Raw genomic sequence first — 19562 nt, forward strand, 5'->3', positions numbered from 1 at the left:
GGGTCTTGCTGAAAAGATCCTGTGCCGACGGAGAGACTGTCTCTTTTTCAGGCTGTGGTTCAGCTAGGTTGTCAATCCAATTTAAGGGGACCAGATTATAAACACTGTGAAGTGCTGAGCTGGTGTAAAGCCGCTTTGCTGATAAGGAGCTGTTCAAAATATTTTGAAAGTTCAGCTCTGCTGTGGGACTGGGCAACCACTCCTGGCTGCGCTCACTCACAAGGCTCGGTGCCAGGGGCGTTTTGGCTGGTTTGCCTGCTTGGCTTGATGCCGAGCGGTCGAGACTTGATGTGCCCTGGGTGTCGTGCTGCCGGAGGTCCACCAGGCAACGGCAGTGGTAAAGCAGCTGTGGTGGTTCTCCTGGGCCCACCTATCTGGACAGTGAACAGCCATCTCCTGACCATGTGCTGACAGAAAACAGGGTTGTACATCCCATCAGGTGCCGCAGCGTTGCTGGGAAAACCAAAACACAAGCTGATGGCTGCTCTGGTGCCCTTTTGGATCTGTTCCCTGCTCCCAGCATGGGATGAAAATCCGCCAGGTGGGGGATGCCACTCTGCCACATCTCTGGCTGTCTGGGGGAGAGCTTTGTTGTCTTATCAGTGTTTCAGCCCCAAAATAGTCTGGCGACAGAGCAAAGGCAGTCTGCAATTGCCAGCTTCCAAGTGCTCGCAGGAGCCTCTGTGGATTTGGTGCTTTTCCGTCCAAGACCTTGGCGCAGACTTCCATTATTGCTGCCTTGCCTTTCCTCTCCTCCCTCTGCTTCTGATCCTTCGCAGTACAACAGTTTGCTACTGTTTATTGCTTCCCTTGCAGTTTTGGACACTTTCAGAAGTTAACACCTTTGCATCCTATGAGTATCTGGGGTAACTAGCCTTGCCCTCACTTGCATGTTCCTGCTCCTTTATAGCCTATCTTGTCATTTCATTTAGGGACCTTCTTTGCAGCTGTGCTCCTGTTCACAAGACCTCTGCCAGCTGTGCTGCAGTGCTCTGGGCAGAGAAGTAGGAGGAGTGATGTGCACGGAGCAGCACGAATGTGGTATCATGTGCTCTGGGTAGTTTCCACAAGCGCTTGTCTGGATCAGATGTCTGGTGCCAAGGGGTTTCTTGGTGCCTGGGTGCGGTGTTAAGGTTATGCTTCCATGTTCATTGGGGAGTTGTCAGACAGGGATAATCCACTGTCACTAAAAGTAGGGGCAGCGCTGCTTTGAGCAACTGAAATAACTGCCTGGTGGGAGAATGGGAAAGAGAAGCCCAACAACATCAGAAGAAACTATTAGTGTAGTCAGTTATGATGGCAAGAAACCATGTATGTACACAACAAATAGTAGAAATGGACTACATCTGTCTCCTTTAATGCTTCTACTATCTGATAGTTGTCAACGTCTGTTAATTTCTGCTACCGCAAAATCTGTAGACAGTTCTGAGGTTTGCATTATTAAGAGTGTGTGTTGTGTATAATTTACAGTGTATTATGACAGCTGTAGTGAATGCCATGATCCACACCATGGAGCACCAAGATAGGGCTGAGTTGCTATCTCCAGTATTATCTAGAACAAGTTTGGAGCCTTGCTGGCATTACAATAGGAGAGGAGACGTGTGTAGTCATGTTACTCTCGTTAGGCATTTGCATACGGCTCTTTGGAGCACGGCATAGCACAAGGTCGCTGGCCTGCAGCCACATCAGCTTCTTGGGATCTTGCAGATCTTGCAAGCAAAGGAGCGCCAGGCTGGGTCACAGTTCTTGGACAAGAAACCTCCAAGGAACAGACTGCTGTTGCAGAGATACTGGAGACGTCCTTGTGGTGCCATGTGTTTTGGCATGCATGCATACTGGGTTTGTTTCTCTTTTTTTATTGTTACCGGGTATTTTCTTACTTCAGAAGAGCATTGTATTATTTTCTAGTGTTAGTGGGAAACTAGTGATTCTCCCCTCCCCCATACTGTGCCCGGTTCTAAATGATTTGAAGACTAATTGCTTGAGATCTGCAGACAGGTATAGCGTTGATTATTTACGAGATAACGATTGCTCAGTCACAAGTTGAATATCCATCTGCACTAAGTGTGGCCTTATTAGCAGTGTGGAGCTGCGCTTGAGATTCCTGGATGCTATTTCCACACAGAGCTCTGGCTTTTTCCCTACTGGTGCGAAGTTCCCATGAGTGAGAAGTTTGCACAGGTGGATGAACATGTGCTCTCCTCAGGTAGGCTAATTTGTTAAAATAGCCATGAAGACCAGAGTAACAGGAGTCCCAGCTCAGGTGAGCAACTTTTAACCTAAGCCCTTCAGGGGTGCTGGTTTAGCTAAGCTGTTTCTTTTGATTTAATGCCCAATTTACTTCATCTTTATGCCTGTCTTCAGTCAGGTTAGCTCTTTTGAGTTTGGCAGCCAGAATTAGGAAAATAGTGTATTTTTCACAGCGTATCCTTTGTGTTGGCAGACTGCTGTGTAGATGTTCAAAATTGCTGTCCCCACTTAAGCTGGAAGTTTCCTGCCTTGGACCACACTGCTGTAGTACTGGGAGAGCCTTGGGCCAGGCTGCCGCAGTGCGGGGTGTCATGTGAATACGGAGCAGACGGTCTCAGCAACCAGGAGCGCTGCTGAGTATAGCCCGAGGAGTGCCTGTGGTGTGGGAACTCGCCCATGACCGTGTGAAAACGTTTCCTCTAGCTGGAAGGAATATCATAGCTGTCTGGCCATGGCTTCTCAGTACTGGTTTCAGGCCTGAAGAAGTCTTCTATCCTAGGATCTGTCGGTTTCACTCCTTCCCTCTGCAAGCTCCCAGGGCAGCCCTGACTGCTGGGGTGCTGCCCTCTGGGCACAGGTCCCCTTGCTGGTTGCTCATTGTAGGGTCAATGCTAATTGTCTCCTCCCGAGGCCCCCAGGCACATGGTCAGATCAGATTGGCTTCGTTACCTATGTACTCTGCAAGGCTGCCTTTGGGCGTGTGCTGCTTCCCTCCATGGAAGGTCACCTCTTCGATGTTGACCTTGCCCTTCCACTGCTGGGTCCCCTGTTTCAGATACATGGACATCCTCTGGCTCTTCTTCCTCCTGGTTTGGTAGTTAGGCAGCTTAGGCAGTCTAGTCCTGCCCAATTACAAGCCGAAGGGACCACAGACAAAGTCAGTCTTTGCAAAGAAACCCTCCGAACACTGGTGGTATCTTTTCCCAGGGAGACCACTGCTGCAGCGAGAACCTCCTGCAGCATCAGCACAGGACACGGGATTTGTCCCGGGGTCCGTCCTTGGCTGTGCTGAGTTGGAAGAAGGCGACCAGAACTGGGAATGCTCTCCAGTGCTGAGGACAGAGTTGACATTGCAGTGTAGTAACAGCAAGTTAAGGTTTCTTCTCCTTAAACAGAGGCATTTCCATAAATCTTAAGCAGCTTTTGCCTGAGTAACATTAAAATAGGTTTGCAGAAGCTTTGAAACAGGCACAAAAGTGTCAGAAGTGTGGCTGAGCATCAGCGTTTGTTTCATTGATAACTGAGCCTCGGTTTAGAAAAATGGGATGCCATTTAATAGTTGTCTTGTTCATGTTATTTTCCTAAGTCTTTTTTTAGACGCAATAATGCAACATGGGGAATTAAACCCCTACTTTTTTGAAGGTTTTTAATTAGCTGACAGTACTGATTCAGGTCTTGCAGTCTGTAAAATACAGCACATCACTTCAGACTACTTCATCTTGGATAGCGCTCCACTTTCTTTTTAAAGACAATTTAAATAGAGTATTAGGGGAAAAAAAAATGGAACCAGAGCACAGAAATGGCAATTTAGTATTCTTGATGTTTCTCGGAAAGCTGCTTAAGATTATCTCCTTAAAACGGCAGATTTCACCTGCAAGTCAAGTAGAGGAGCAGGAACTGATATTTCGTTAAAATAGTATGAGAGGCCTGAATGCATTTATGATCCTGCAACATTTGCAGGAAACATGAGCTTGCTATTTGGAACTGTCAAAAGTTTTAATAAAGGGCAAAAAACAAATCCCAAAGGCCAACTGCATGACTCGGACACCTCCGCTTCCAGAGATCTGGTTGTTACCCCACCAAGATACCTGTTCCTGGCCTTTTTTTTCCTCTTTTCTCCCCCCCCTCCCCCATGTACCTGTGAAACTTTTTATTTTAACATTGGCTGTTGAACCAGAAGATAGATAAGCTAGAGTGATGATTGCCCTTATTCATTGTTAAATGTATGGCCAGGTAGACTCTCTTCCAAAAAAAAATCAAGAATTGATTAAAAATTAGGAGACTATGGCTTTCTCAAGGATCTGCCATGTGGACAATGCTTTTTTTAATGTTTTTTCATAGAATTGAGAGTTATTCTGGGTGGTATTTTCCTTTTCTCTTGCCTCCCGATGTCAAGGGGTTGGGCTTCTGTCAAAGACTCTTTACTTTAGCTTGAAAAATGGAGTTGGAAAAGTTGGGAGATCAAAAAATAATTTGCTAGGTAAGGTCTACAACAGCATTGTTATAGGTCAACACAGTAGTTGTGTAGAGCGTATTACTGTTCCATTTCAGAAAGCACTACTTTGGCAGTTCTAATAAACTTGTATTTAAGGCAACAAGTTTAATATTATCCATCCATATTTCCACTCAGATTGTATTGCAATAAATGTTACGCTCAGAAAATGAGAAGGAAACCCTTCTTTTAAATTTCTTACCTTCAGTCACTTTTTAAGGTGTAAGGTATGTTTCGGTTGGGGGAATTTATTGTTAATGAAATACAATATAATGGTAATATATTTTCTGAGGCTTTAACAGCAGTAATCTTGCACTTCGTTACATACAAGTGATCCTTGCGCTTATGTGGATTTCCACAAGCTTCGGCAGGGTTTCCTGTTGGACTTGTAGCTTATTTGCACACAGTATTTATTTTCAGTGATCGAGTAAGGCTGTTCCCCTGGGTAAAGCAGTTGAAGTGTGTAGTGAATTGCAGGAGCACCCAGCTTATGCAAACTTGAGCGCACAGTTGCAGTGGCTGGTCTTAAAAGTTTGTCCTAGAGAAGTCCTTGCGTTGTAGCATTTAAGCAGTTAGAGCTTTCTTGTAGTCTTGCTTTTTGGACTTTGATAGAAACCTGCTAATAACAGTGTTGCTTCAGTAACACAGTATTTCCAAGGTATTTCAGTACTTGCAAAACGAGTATACCAGCAGTGAGCACACTCATGTTGATTGATGCATAGTAATTCATTTGCAAAAGCAACAGAGTTTATCAACAAGACCTGAACCTCTATGAAATAAAATATCATGGTAGTTATATCTTACCAGCAAAGCTGTGAAGTAGATTAATCCGTCTACATACGCAGCAGAGTTTCGTGCTGTAAGGAGGGTAATTACTGTAGGGATTTTGTAGTGCTGCTGGAGGGGGTGGGAGCGGCGGCGGACCTTTCTGTGAGCAGTTCAGCACACTTGTGATCTAGAGCTGCCCCCATTTCTGTCCGGTGACTGAAGAGGCAACCTCACATAGCTGCTTAAATGCCTCTGCTGCAGGCTGTTACTGCATAGCAGTAAATAAATGATGAGCTGTCCCCAAGAGGAGCTGTACTATGATGGGACCCCTGCATGAAGATGGATGATGATTCACATCCTGAAATAAGCAATGTTTCTTTTCCTAAACAGGGCTGAAGCTGTAGGTCTATTGTATATGTAAAGTAAACATTCTTGCCAGTTTTGGATTTACTTTTCCCTTTTTATGCAGCAGGATCATCGTAGTTGTGGTCTTGGCATCACCAGTGTCTTCTGCAAGCCCAGACTAGACTGTCTCAGTGCTTTCTTTCTGTTCAGCAGAGTAAGAGCAGGATCCTCCTCTAAGGGAGGATCCCATTCTAACTTTAGCCAGGGAAACAAAATCTGCAGTGTTTCAGAGCCAAGTATAACCCCCCCCAGAAACAGTCCCTCCAGTGATGGCTCAGTAAGCACATGAAAAATAGTCAGCCCCAACAAAGGGAAATACAGGGACAATAGTTTTTAAATAGTTATTTTTATAGATCTATTGTATATGAAGCAAGAATCAGCCTTTTAAAATTGCTTTAGTGCTTGAGAACAAGTGAGACTTCTTACCAGGTACCTCCTGAGCCTCCATGTATACCACAAAGGATTTGGCCCCAGATGTTCACATGGTTGCTGAGGAAGCTGCTAGTTCATGGTGATGATGAGAAAATATAATTATTTGTTTACTTCTGTTTATTTGAGGTGGGTTTTTGGTTTTTTGGGTTTTTTGGCATGGTAATAGAGGACAACTTCTAGGACCTTCTTTTTTCAACTGGTCCAGTGAGGTCCTTGGTTGAGGCACAAAGACCTGGTACGTCTTGCCAGCCACGCCCTTTCCCGTTCACTGGCAACTTTCACAGTGTTTTGGGAGTCCTGTTGAGTTCTTCCCCTTGCCTCTGAAGAAAACCATTGAAGATGATCAGGTCACCCCTACTGAACTTCATAAGGGCTTTGACAGTGCCGATGGACCTTTGTTTTTCCCCTGAACAACCTCCTCCCTCCTGTGGCTTTCATGGACTGGGCACTTCCATTGATCACAAATTCCCTCTTGATGTCAGCAAGACTATTTGCATCCTACAGGTTAAACCTGTGTTGTTCACTGGGACCAGGACCTTCAGCTGCAGGTGGGCCTGGGGCTGTACCCTGTTTCTATTTGAACTTTGACACATGAAAAACTCCTTCTTGGCCAGCTGGTATAGTGAAAATTGGCGTATAGTTAATATATAAGACTGAGTCTTCCCCCCCACCCCACCTGAAGGTTGGGAAAGTGTGAAACACTTTTAATGTCTGCTTCTTTTAGCATCAGATGTCTAATTTGATTTGTATGCAAGTAGGAAAACTTTGAAGTGTTGTTGAAATACAAAGGGAAAGTACTTCAAAGAAGTGTAACACTAAGAGTGTATCTGATCCCTCGAGGTTTTTGAAGCTTTATCTTGAGATTATGTATTCAGAGGAACATTTGTGTGGAAATACTAAGGGTCATTAATTCATTCAAAACATTATGAGTGTTGCCAGTCGACATGCATTGAACTGTTCTGTACTAGTTTTGATTTCACATTGTGGCAGGCGAGCAGTCCTTCATCCATCTGTCTGTGTTGCCAATGTCCATGACACAGTAAGAAGTTAACATGGTCTCTGACAGGGAAACCAAAGCACAATGCTGCTACAGTGTGAGACTTGTTCAGTACTGTTACCCTATTTACAGCAGAGATCCCTGGATATGGCCAAATAAAACTGCAGCGTGGTAAGCTCCCAAAACTCCTGATTTGCATCGGTTGCTCTGCTGGAGAAGGGCCGTGGTGGTCCTTGGGAGGCAACGGGGTGGTGAATCATGGATTTCTAATAAATACCTTGAACTTTGGGAGAGTTCAGATGTTGGATCTGAGCTTCTTACGGTTGGGCATCCACTCCTGTAAAAACATGCCCAACTGTGCTGGATGAGGGGGTGGTTGTTTTTCCTTTTAGCAAACAAGCATTCTGGCATCGAAGTTTTTAATTGCAGGAATTATACTAGCAGTTCCCAGAGCTCAAGGGTAAGGGTGTGGGTGTGTGTGTGCAGGAGGAGCTAATTAGATGTGTATAAATCATGGGCTAGGCAGAGCTTTAAATCCTAGATGTATTGTTCCAACCTTGCTATCTTCTGTTACGCTGGGGCTTCGGAAAGCTAGAAAACTACAAAGTTACACAAGAACCACTTTTTCCTAATACAACTGTGAAACAGCAGTGAGGTTACTTTTGGTCTTTTTATGTTATAAAAACAACTTTTAATTAAAACAGTATTAAATGACTTGTATTGTTTTTGAAGCTTTATTTTAATTACATCTGTAGGTTGAGGGAAGGGAAACAGTTAAGCAGCCTAAGCTGTTTATTTTTCTTTATTGCAGACTTAAAAAAAAAAAAAAAGTCAGGTGATCCTGCTTCCCCCATCAATGTACCTTCTATGCCTTACTGTATTATATGTCAAATAAGGGGCTTCCTGTGTTCAAACTTTCAGGATATTCTCAGATCACATCAAACTTCCTTCAGCAACCATGAGGTTCAGTAATATTTTTTCTTCTTTCTTAATGAAAACTAAGATCGTAGTAGAATTACTTCCCTGTAAGATCTCAAGTTTTGGGAAAAATCAGATATTGCAAGGTTTATGGTGTAAAACTGGCTTTCCAGCAGAGTCTGTAAACCTGACTGGCATATCAGAGTTGTAGACTGGCTTAAGCACGTTGCAGATACTTAATAATGGAGAGGGGCAATTCAGCTCTTGCACAGGGCAGTATTTCTACATTATTGTTGTTGTTGTTGTATGATTTAGCCACACCTAAGTTTGCTTCAGACTTGTTGGCTTGGATCATGGCACCTCTGGCTTCAGCAGCACAGGGTGGTGTGGGTGCTAACCCATGCACTGCTTATCTTGTTGCCTGAGAAAGCTTTGCAGCCCCTTACTGCAGTTAGACTGCTCTGGGTACCTGAACCAGGTGGTTTATAGGTGTGTTTGCACTGTACTACTGCAACTGGATTGTAAACTTTCTTGCACCGCTCTTAAAAGTTACCTTGTTCTCCATTTTAATGCATTATAGCCCTGTCTACTAAAGGCAGCCTACTGTTAGTAAGGTCAGTAATAAATCACAGTTTATTGCTATATCTAATGATACAGGCATTTTGCAGTGTTCTACGTAATAGAAAAAATTGTTTCACACTTAGCAGATCACCTGTAGCAAGTAAATTCAGTCTCAGTAACCTTGTTTATCCCACAGAAATCTAGGCAGGTTTGTAGCAGCTGCAAATTCTGTCCCCAGTTGGGCATCAAACATGCATTGATGCAAGTATGTCTTAAGTTTCTGACTGCTAAGATTTTTTTTCATCTCATGAGCTGCATCTTCCACTGTTGTAAAGCCAGCACTTTCTGCTTATCTTGCTGATGAGGCCATGGGTGACAGGTGGGATATTTCCCCCTTCTACATATGCACAGAGGCTTGGCCACGGGATGGAGAGTGGCTGCTCCCTTCCATCCCTAGGTCTTTCTCTCTTACTGGAGAAGCAGCAGAAAGAAGTCACCTTTTCCTCTGCCACCTCCTTTCTTCCCAGCTTCCCTCCTCTTCCTGCTGCAGAAGAAAGGGAAGACAGTAGGGCTGGGACCAGGTTTGTTTCATGCTCTGTTCCTGCAGAGGTCACAGCTCTGGCTTAATGCTGACCTGTTGCCTCCCTCCACCTTGCTGGTGAAAACCCTCCTACCCTCCAGTATCACCTGTACTCCATGACTATTATCTGTGTAGCCCTCCAGTCGGCCCCAGCATCGTTCCAGTTCCCCTAGCACTGATACCTTTCTCTTGTGAGCTCCCCTGAGCCCCAGGCACAGCTCAGCTCCTGCTCTGCTGAGTTTTCTTAGCCTTGGGTGATGCTGGAGGCCAAAGGCCACCAGGGCATGAAAATGTCTTCCTGCGAAGGACAGTGAGGAGGTGTCAGTCTGACAAGAGGAGGGAGGTTGAGATGGGATGGAGAAGGCAACACCTCTACCCTGAAGAACTGGCTGCAGGCTTTCTTGAAAAAGGAGCGGGCAGCAAGAGAGCCAGTTTCTGTGTCCTAGCTGCAAAATTGCCTTTGTGCTGAGAAGCGAGGCTGGCCCAATGGTAGGCAGGACACATGGCTCACCAGCCGAGCAAGGGCGAGTGTTAGACAGTGGTGAGGATAGTGTATGGCTCCTTAAAGTTGCACTGTAATAATAGGGTTTTTGGGCGGAGACTTGTTTGTTGCTTCTCACCAGCATGGCATTCAGAGAGAAGAGAAGGACCCTTTACTCAAGCTGAGAGCGTGCAGCTTTTGTCCTTCATCTGTTGGCACTGAAACTTCAGCGTTAAAAAAGCAAGACAAAATCAACAGCACTCTGCCCCCTGGCTGGAAAAAAAAAAAAAATCTTTGCTTGCTCCAGTGTTACCAAAATCCCTGGTTATCAGACTCAAGGCTGTGTTGTCCTAGGGACTGGAGATTGTATCCTGGGAAGGGACATGGGGGACAGAAGCCGGTCATGAGAAAGTGTGGGACGGCAGTGCTGGGAAAAAGCCATGTCTGTGAGTGCTGCTTCTTCACCCTGGGCTTGAACGAGCAGCTCTGGAGCTAGGCAGCAAACACAGGCTGTGTCCTGGAGGAAGGGGAGGATGGTCCCAAGGGGATGGTGGGGAGCATCCTGGCAGCGCTGCACTCCCTGGGCAAGAGGCATCTCCTTGTTCTGCAGCTGGGTAGTGCATTGCTCTGCAGGGTCCTCGTCTGTGGCTGCTCTGGCCAGCAACAGGATAGCCCACATGGCAGTTGTCAAAACACGAAGGTGACTACGTTCACCTTTGCCTTCTCATTGATGAGAGCCAACGCAGATGTTTCTGGATGTGTTTTGTATGTGAACTACTTGGGCCTTTTCAAAGCTGAGAACTAACTCAAAATTTGAAGCCTGTGTTTTGAAAGGCACAAGTACCTACATCTGATATTCCAAGAATCTCAAAGGTAGAAGGTCTGTTTTTAATAGTGATTAAGGTCACGTGCTGCCTAAAGCAGGTAGTCTTGATGTAGAGTCTCTCAGATTCCAAAGTGTACTACCTAAACATAAGTTGTTAGCAAAGCTCCAGTGTGAGCTATTGGCAAAGGGCTTTAATTTAAAAGAAAAGAAAATGCAAAGGTCCACGTGTTTTTGAGGTGAGCGAGACAAAGCCAGAGTGAAAATTGGCCTACAGTGTCTTATTCTTTACTTTTTCCCCCTCTATATTTTTCTCTTTAAAATTCAGTCCCATCCTATTACATGAGGGGGAAAAAAAGTTCTCTACCATGTTGAATTTCACCCTGCTTAATTTTTAAATTTCTAAGAGGAGAGAGATGGCGAATCATGCTATATCAGGGGATTGTTGGTGTATCAGTGGTACAGTGGTTGTACTGCCAACCTCAAGTTCTCAGATATCATAAGTCTTTAAAAAAGTATCCTCACACGCAAGGCATATACTTCAGATATCACACTCTTCTTTTACATATTCCTCCTGGAAAAATCAAAAAACAAAATCAAAGGTAGACAGAAGGGTAAGGATGTAATGCTGGGACTTTATATGAAAATTTTCGCCATGTAACAATTGATGCTGCAGAATTACAAAGTATTGGGTTTTCTGTTGTTCTTTACAGGTAGTTGGTAGTTAAACTGGTAGTTAAACATATGAAAATAGTGTTCAAGCTAAATATATTTTATTTTCTTTCTGGGCTTTTGATGGTAGGTGCCCTCTACTTTTGCTTTGTGTAGTGACAACACTGAAACTGTGGATCTGGAAACTCCTAGACTTGAAGGTACAAAATCCAGAGCTGAGCCCTTTCAAATTTGGGAGTTTGTGAATTTGGTCTTTGGATCCAGCCCATTAAAAGAAAGCGGCATGAGCTATGAAAGTGAATCTAAACATGAGTCTGTGCTCAGGATTTGGTGGTTCTTAAGGTATTTTGAAGAACTACCTTTTGGACTCATAACCAACAGTGCCTCTTTTGTTTTGTAGCCTGTGTGGCCACAGCGTGTCAATAACATGTTGCTGGGGAATGTGAGGCATTTCCTTGCTTGCATTAACAGTCTTGGAGCAAGGAATGAGTATCTCAATTGTTTTTCTAATCAGTGGACCCAAGCAAAACGTGAGAAAATAACATATCGATTTCTCAGACTCTCTAAGGTGAGTAGTTGAAGGCATTTACTAAATAGTTAACCAGTAAAACATGAACAGCCTGAAGTGAAGTATATCTGTGGGGTTTTTTTGCAAGCCTCCATTTGACCTTGGATTGCTTGTGAGTAAAGAGTGAAAGTGAGTCTGAAGAGTGTTTGCAGATAGGTATTTGCATTACACAGCTGCTTCGCAGGTAAGGAACTGCTGCTCTGGCTGCCTCCCTGTCACCCAGCGATCACAAGAGCTCACTTGTGCATCACAAAACATCGTAACCTGTCACCTGCTGTGTTTCTTAAATTCCTTTCAATTACAACAAAAAAAAAAGCTGCTGGAGAATAGGGTAGCAGATATAAGCAACCAGAATGATTTCAATACTGCAGACCAAAATAAATGGTTTGTTTTGTAATTGGATATGAATCTAAGCCATAAACCTTGACTCAGAGACTTTGGGTGTTTATATAAGCTGTTTGCAGTATATACCTCTCTGTCAAAATATCTGAAGGATGCTTATCTTGTTAAGGCTTAGCTTTTGCATCACAACTAATGTGTGTAACAAATTTTAAGGCAGAGTGCAGAACGCCACTAAGCTGGTTGGTAATAAAAATTGTTCTGTGATTTGAGGTAATTTTTTTCCTGGGTATAAACAACTATATCTTGGAAGGACTTCTGTGCTTTATGCTCTTAAAATACTTTTAAGTCTTTTCTGTGGCTTGATACCTTTTATCTCAAGACATTTCTTACGTGCTGTGGGATAGGCTTTCAGCCTCAGTGTGCTTCCGTTCATTTTTATCAGTTAAAGGAAATAAATAATGTTTGTTGTATCATAAAGAAATAATGAAATTCAGGGAACAAAGAAAGGATCTAGAGTTAGGGAACAAAGGGACATTTGTTGCTTTTTGGTAGTCCTGCGTAATACGAGAACAGCATTGCTTTGATGTCATTGACTAGAGTTCAGCAAATTGAAGAAGAAATTTATTTTTATATACGTATATAAAAATAAATAGACATTATTAGTTTAAGTAAGCCTTTGCCAGCGTTTGGGTTGTTTTTTGTTCATAACAATGTTTATCCTTTTTGCATGGTTGAGTATTGGGCTCTTGGAGGGTGCTGAGCCTGCAGGCTGGCGGGGCCCTGAGCCTGGGCTCCCGCTTCGGGGACAGGGCTCCTCATAGCCGTCCTCCCGAAATGGAGGACTTATATGTGGAAGGAGCAGCCAGAGGATGTGCCCGGTCTCACCAGTCCTCCTTGCTTCGGCCTGTGTGTAATGGCTGTTCAGCCATTGTGGGGCAAGAGAGCACAGGCAGCTGCCGGGAAGAGCTGCCAGGGAGGTGTCCCCGTGCCCAGGAGGGAACTGAGCAGAGGTACCTGCCTCCACGCCGTGGCCAGGGCCTCTCCTCGGGGAAGGGGGGCAATGTCTGAATTACGCAGCTCAAAGCATGTTTGGGACCTAACTAGTTTCCTGTCCTTGTCTCATGCTAAGATATTTCTCTACATTATTCCCATTAAGATATTTCCAGCATTTCCTAATTTTACTTTTTAAATTTTATTTGTTCTTCTCTTGCAAAACACCAGAGCAATATATTCAACAAGGATCCATTTTCTTTTCTAGTTTCTTCTTTCAGGCCTGGAAGGTATGAAATTGAGTCTTTTTTTATGTTAAAAGACATGTTAATGACTCCTAGTGTAAATCAGCTGAATATATTCATTATTAAGTGTTAAAATGCTACTGACTGCTGGCACTATAGTTAAGTATCTTCAAAACATCCCATGAGAAATTGTGCTGGAGATCTAGGCTGAATTCATTTGAAGCCCATTTTATTTGTGATTGAAATGTATTTTGCAAATAAGTCTCTGTGTGTTCGTGTTTCTTTTCTGGCCAGCCAGAAAAAACACAAATACATGTGATAATGTGTCTGAAACGGCATTCATCTTCATGAAGTAGAGCTTTACCTTGTAGAAATTAATTGCTAAGGATGTGTTGTTTCAGTGTTGTGAGGCGAGGGAGACAAACCCAGAAGATGCTTCAGACCTCTCGCAGTCATGTCATACATGTAGGGCCGAGAATGCAGGGACATTAATTTTGACAGCAAGGTGAAATTTGGGGTCTTACTTTTGCTGTGGAACAGGTTCTCTCCCTCCACCTTCCCTGTAAAAGATGTCTGCAGTTTGTTAGCTTTTTCATTGTATTTTTGTGGCAGACTGCTCTGGGCTAGCAGCCTGCTCTTGGGGGACCTTTTTTTATTCTCTACAGCTCTCAGGAACAAGCCCTAATCAAGATTTTTTTCATTCCTGTGTATCAAAATTTCCTAATTTAAGGAGTGTTATGTAGGAATGGGAGAGCTGGGAAACTCATGTCATCCATCTTATTGCATCATATCATAAAAATAATCTGTAGCTGATGCTTTCTTTCCAAATGCTGAGCGTTTGCAGAGCATGTGCACAAAGAGGAAGGCGAGTGGGACGAAAGGCCAGCCCCTGCCCTTCCCCGGAGAGGTTGCACGCGGGGCACGGTGTGTCCTTTTGGCCTTTGGACCTGCTAGCAGGCAGCTGATTCTCCTCAGCTCTGCGAACCTCTGGGTTTTAAAGCATGGTGTGTTTTGCAGGTCCAGAATGAGACCACCTCAAAATAAAAAAAAAAAAAAGGCTTGAAGATGTTGCCCCTAGATGCCTGTCTGTGTGTTGTTTGATCTAGGAAAGAGAGAGTCTCTGGGGGGGAGAACTATAATTTCCTACATATGTAAAATGTTTAAGCACTTTTTTTTTTAAAGTCTGCCATCTTAATTAAATATCTGATTTTGAAATCCATATTCAGGCAGCCTTCCTGATTGCATCCAGCAGACTGCAGTTCCCATTCACAAAGCCCCTTGTTTTTTGCTAGCTTTCCTTGGATTTATTTGCAGGGCAGTGTTTTGTTTTCTCTGTAAGCCATTTGGAATACATCTTCACAAGCACTGTAGCCGGAGGGTTTGTATGTCATTCAAAAATAAAAATAAAAAATCTCCACCTACTGAAAAGTGAACAGCATAGCCCTAGCAACCGGCTGGTGTGTTCGAACCAGAGGAAGGGACATTAAACAAGTAAGACCAAATAACGTCTTCTCTGTAATGGCCAGGGAAGTGGTAGAAATGCCAGCTAGTGATAAGATTAATCGTAACTGATAGTGGAGATAGCTGCATTTGTATTTTATTTTTATTTTTTTAATGGTGGATTGTAAATACAGCCTTGATGAAGCGATGCTTGTTCTTGTCGGCATGAGCAAGGTATTCAGCTGGGAGCTCTAAAAGGAGGATCTGCCTCTGTAAAAACACCACCCCCCCCCGCCCCATCTTGCACTGATTGTGCATGCAGGAAGGTAAGTGTCGCTGTTTTCTTGGAAAGCAAGAGAAAACTTATTTTAAATGGTCCATCAGACAGGGTACTGTCAGTACTTTCCTCCCAGGTGTGCTCTCGATGGCGTTATGCCAGGGATGGATTTCATGTGTCTGCCACCCTGTCTCCTGTGTGCACCTTGGTTTCTCATTCATCTGCCATGTCATAGATCCATCTGTGTTAAAATGATGATTTTCCCTTTTTTTTTTTTTCCGTTTCTGCTATTATGGATGAAAGGAATTTAAACTGCGTGACATCATCTGAAATATTAGCTAGTCCTTATTTTCCTAAGGAGCTCCATTGCGCTTCTCCAAGATGGATTTTCACCCATGTTACCTGACTGCATGGTTTTCCTTAGTCACTGCCAACAAAAAACCCCAAAGCCTTGAGTTTTCTCTTAGATTTTATTTCTATTAGACCAAAGCCATTAAAAGCAAAGAGTAAAGAAAGGAACCTATGTATTGGGAAAGCTCTGCTGTGTTAGTGGTCAGCCAAGGTTTTGTGAAGTCAGAGGCAGTCTCGGTGCCCTTCAGTAGGCGCAGGGATTAATCTGCCGGTGTTTCAGTGTTGTCCTCTTTCCTATAATCCACAAAGGGCTGCTGATTTATGACTTCTGTCTAATAACTGCATTTCTTTGACTCCCTCTGCACCTCCCCTTCCCACCCTCTTCCTCTTGTGGTTTGTTATTTTTTCTTGTTTCATGCAGTTTGTTTCTTTGGTCTGCTGGTGTATGGGGTCTTTGATTTCCCCCCTGCCCATCCGTTCCCCACGTGCCGGTGATGGTGTGTAAAGAAGAAAAGCGATTCTATGCCCTTACAGGGGAAGGATACCTCCAACAGTATTTTTCTATCACAGCGGTTTTACTTCCTGACTGCTAGATGTGGTGCACTGTGCTGGGAAGGTGGCCAGAGCAGGATGTGCCGTTCCAGGCTGGTTTTCAATGACCGTTCTTAGGACCAAATAACAGGGGAAATGGGATTTTGTTGCGTCACCTCCAGCTGTTCAGCTTGGGGGCTTCTTGTTCTTTTTATTTCACCTCTCCAAGTTTCTCAGCTGTAGGCTTGGTCAGGCTGCTAACAGATGCTCTGTGAGTGGTGGAAGGGTTTTTGGAGATCAGTGTGTTTGCATGGTCTTGCTTCTCTAAATTTTACCTTAAAATTTCTCACTGCTGCTCTCGGCAGCACAGCTCCTTTTGCAGTAGCAGTGGAGGAAACACTGTGCAGACTGACGTCTCTCCTTCCTTGGAGGTAGGACCTGGTATCAGTGGGGTAAATGCTAGAGGTCTCCTGGATGCTGTTGTACCACCGTCTGCCACTGCTGCTCCTTTCAGTAGAGCTGTCTTAGGGATTTTTGATAACCATGGACAAAACCCTTGTTTAGGAAAGCAAGGAGTGCTTTTTTTGGAAACATGAGGAGTGATCGTGCCTGGATGAAGTGCAGGGATGGTGATTTTTCTGTGCCTATGAGCCATGGCTTTATTGTGCAAATGTAAATAAGCAGTTCCTTAGCCCCAATTAATGTCTCTCCTAGACAGAAGGTGAGGAACAAGGGATGCACTGTGAACAAATGGGATTAGAGAGCACTCTGTTCCTTAGCACGTTTTTAGCCTGCAGCTTGGCTTTGCCTAGGTGGCCTCCTCAGTACTGTATTTAATGCTTGATCATGAGCTGTGCTGAGCTCAATGATGGCCAAGGTGGAGAGGCACCTCTGGAGGTCTCCAGCCCACCCCCTGCCCAAAGCAAGGTTGCCCAGGGCAAGCTGCGCCGGGCAGTCGGTCTGTGAGTAGCTCCAAGGATGGAGACCCCAAAAGGGCAACTCTTTCCAGTGCTTGCCACCCTCACAGTAAAAAAGACTTTATTTTATTTTTTTTATGCTTAAGTGGAATTTCCTTTGTTTTAATGTGTGCCCATTGCGTCTTGTCACGTCACTGGGCGCCACTGAGATGAGTCTGTCTTCTTCACTCCCCCCTTCAGGTGTTTATGCACACTGGGAAGATCATGGGCACTCCCAATTCCCAAACATTAATTGGCTGGCAGGGGGGTGTGGATGGTTTGGGTGTGAAGAATAGCATTTTGCCTGGGGCAGCAGCAGCCCTGGGATTTCTTTGTGTGCTCTTTGCTGCAATCCAATGTAGATCATTCACACTCTACGTTCATAGATTCATAGATTTACTAGATCTCTTTTCCACTTAGAGCTGTGAAGAATCAGCATTTTGCCTGGGGCAGCAGCAGCCCTGGGATTTCTTTGTGTGCTCTTTGCTTTCAGAGAGCAATCCAATGTAGATCATTCACACTCTACGTTCATAGATGCCCATGTTTACTAGATCTCAGCAGGACCTGGTTATCTGAGCCAGGAAATCCTAAAGAAGAAAGGACAAGACTGCCTTCAGAATTGTCCAACTGAATGTGTTTGCAAAAGCTGAGTTTTCTGCTCTTTTGTTATCAGGCGTAGAGGCACGGACCAAATATCTTGCAGAATCTGCATATTATGGCAGGTATTGTACTGCTTGAAGTTTACTATTTACATTGTGTTTAAAATCGAGGGCTTCCTCCTTGAAGGTTGGAAGTCTTCAGTTATGACACTACTGCATTTTTTAAGATTCGCAATACCTTCACTTACAGGTATTTTGACTTTTTAAAATTCTCTTGGCTTTTGTGACTCTGGCAACTAAATAATAAAGCCAGACAGTTGCCAAAAGTGCAGTAGTCTTTGTGCTATCATTCAAAAGTTACCATAGGGTTTGGACCTACTTTATGTTACAAAAGTTTTGATGTGGAAGATGAAATATTTGTTGGCGTTTCAAGGATAGCATTTCAGCAAAGCTAGCTGGCAGCCTCCAGTAAGAGCTATCTCCCAGCTGGGTCAAACCAATAAGGCGACTTGTAGGAGGAAAAATTCAGTTTATAACGTGAATTTTTGTTTTGCTATGGTTTGTAGTAGACTCTTTTCCAGGACTTATGCCAGAGATACAGTGAACAACTTTCTTAATTGCTTATGTTGGGGCAAATGTCAGCAGCGGTGCGGCCTAGTACAAAAAACAAATGGCAGGGTATGCAAAAGGTTAAAGTGAGTTTTCCTTCCTGGTGTTTGTTTAGCTTTGTTCCCTAACTGTATTTATAGCAGAAGTAGTCTCGCATGTCCTAGATTAAAGCCACGGCAGTCTGGGCTATTTCAGTGGCTTGTGTGTCCATTGTGCTGGGGTGGAGGGATCGGGTATGCCTCTGACCTCTGCAGCTCCACTTCAGCAAAGTACCTAAGCACGTGTTTAACTTGTAGCCCACTGGGATTTCGGGTCTGCTAGGTCACCTGCCCAGGCAGCATGTTGGGCAGGTTTGCTTTTCCAGACTCTACTGGAAATACTCCTCTGGGGACCAGTTCTGGCTTATAAAAGTTTGAGGGTAGGATCAGATTGCATCGTTACGACATGAATCTCTGCTAAGCCCAGAGCAGCGTCTGTGGAGGGATAGTCTGTGCATGCACACTACATCCAGTGAGTCATGGGCATTTGAGGTATTCTGCCTGTAGGCAAACGATTACATGCCCAGGACTTCTGGATTGTCAGACATCCAGAAATCTTGGGCAAATGGTCAGACTCCTCTTTTTCTATACTAGCAAATTCTTGGGGAGAAAAAATACAGTGGATAGACATGTGGTTTATTGCTGAGTTTCAGCTTCCTTTTAGTGATAGAAGGCCTGTGTCTTCTACGCGAGCTTCCCTGAAATGCCATGTGGGATTTCTGAGGTGCTCTGTGGGATGCCCCTTCAGTGACATGGACCTGCAGGCAGAGCAGGCCATGGGCTGACCAACAGTAGGAACTGGATCATCACATTGGTGGTTTGATTCTTTGATGCCAGTTCATGCCTGGTGATGAACACCTCCAAGTCTTGTTGTGGTCAGCAAACGGCCCCAGTCTTCCTGCTGGTCCAGCAATGGTGGTGTCTGAATTCAAAGAACATGCAGTGAAATGAAGTTCTCTTTTGCAGATTGAATTGCAGACTTCAGGCTCTGGATCCAGCTCACACTATTGGTGTTTCATTGCTCCTTATGGTGTAGCTGGAGATCGTTCCTGAGAAGAGAGAAGATGATGAGTGATGCAAGTGACATGCTCGCTGCGGCGCTGGAGCAGATGGATGGCATTATAGCAGGTAAACGCCTGGGGCAGCTTGTTCGTTTATCTGTTTCCATTCTCCTTTCTCATACCTGGAGGACAGAGTTTCAGGCTGAGAAGGGAATGTGCTGGTAACTGTGTTTGGTGTCTTCCCTTATAGCTTAGTGGTTACAAATAAATGGAGTGGAGGGATTGCACAGACTCTCACACACAGGGCACGGCTAAATGGATTGTAGTTTTTCTCCTACTCTCTATCAAAATGCTGCTCGAAGTGGCTGAGTGACACAGTTCAGCTGGTGCACACAGCACCATGAAAGCCAAGGACGAGGCACGTTTCAAACCAAGATGAGTGTGTTTAAAGAGCTGCTGCAGGGCAGGAGGAGGAAGTTTGCCTAATACCGGCTACTCTGAACTTCTCTCAAGTCT

The 19562-nt window shown here is 44.3% G+C and overlaps 1 protein-coding gene across 1 annotated transcript in view; it reads left to right on the forward strand.

Annotated features, from left to right (window-relative positions):
• The window catches only part of PPFIBP1 (PPFIA binding protein 1), an 85243-nt gene that overhangs the window by 10489 nt on the left and 55192 nt on the right, over positions 1 to 19562 (forward strand). The window contains 1 exon segment of the mRNA XM_009279036.1: positions 19012 to 19173. Within this exon segment, the coding sequence (XP_009277311.1) occupies positions 19110 to 19173 (64 nt within the window). The 5' untranslated portion in view covers positions 19012 to 19109.

The sequence above is a fragment of the Aptenodytes forsteri genome, unplaced genomic scaffold (assembly GCF_000699145.1).
Source record: "Aptenodytes forsteri isolate BGI_AS27 unplaced genomic scaffold, ASM69914v1 Scaffold241, whole genome shotgun sequence".
Classification (NCBI taxonomy): Eukaryota; Metazoa; Chordata; class Aves; order Sphenisciformes; family Spheniscidae; genus Aptenodytes; species Aptenodytes forsteri.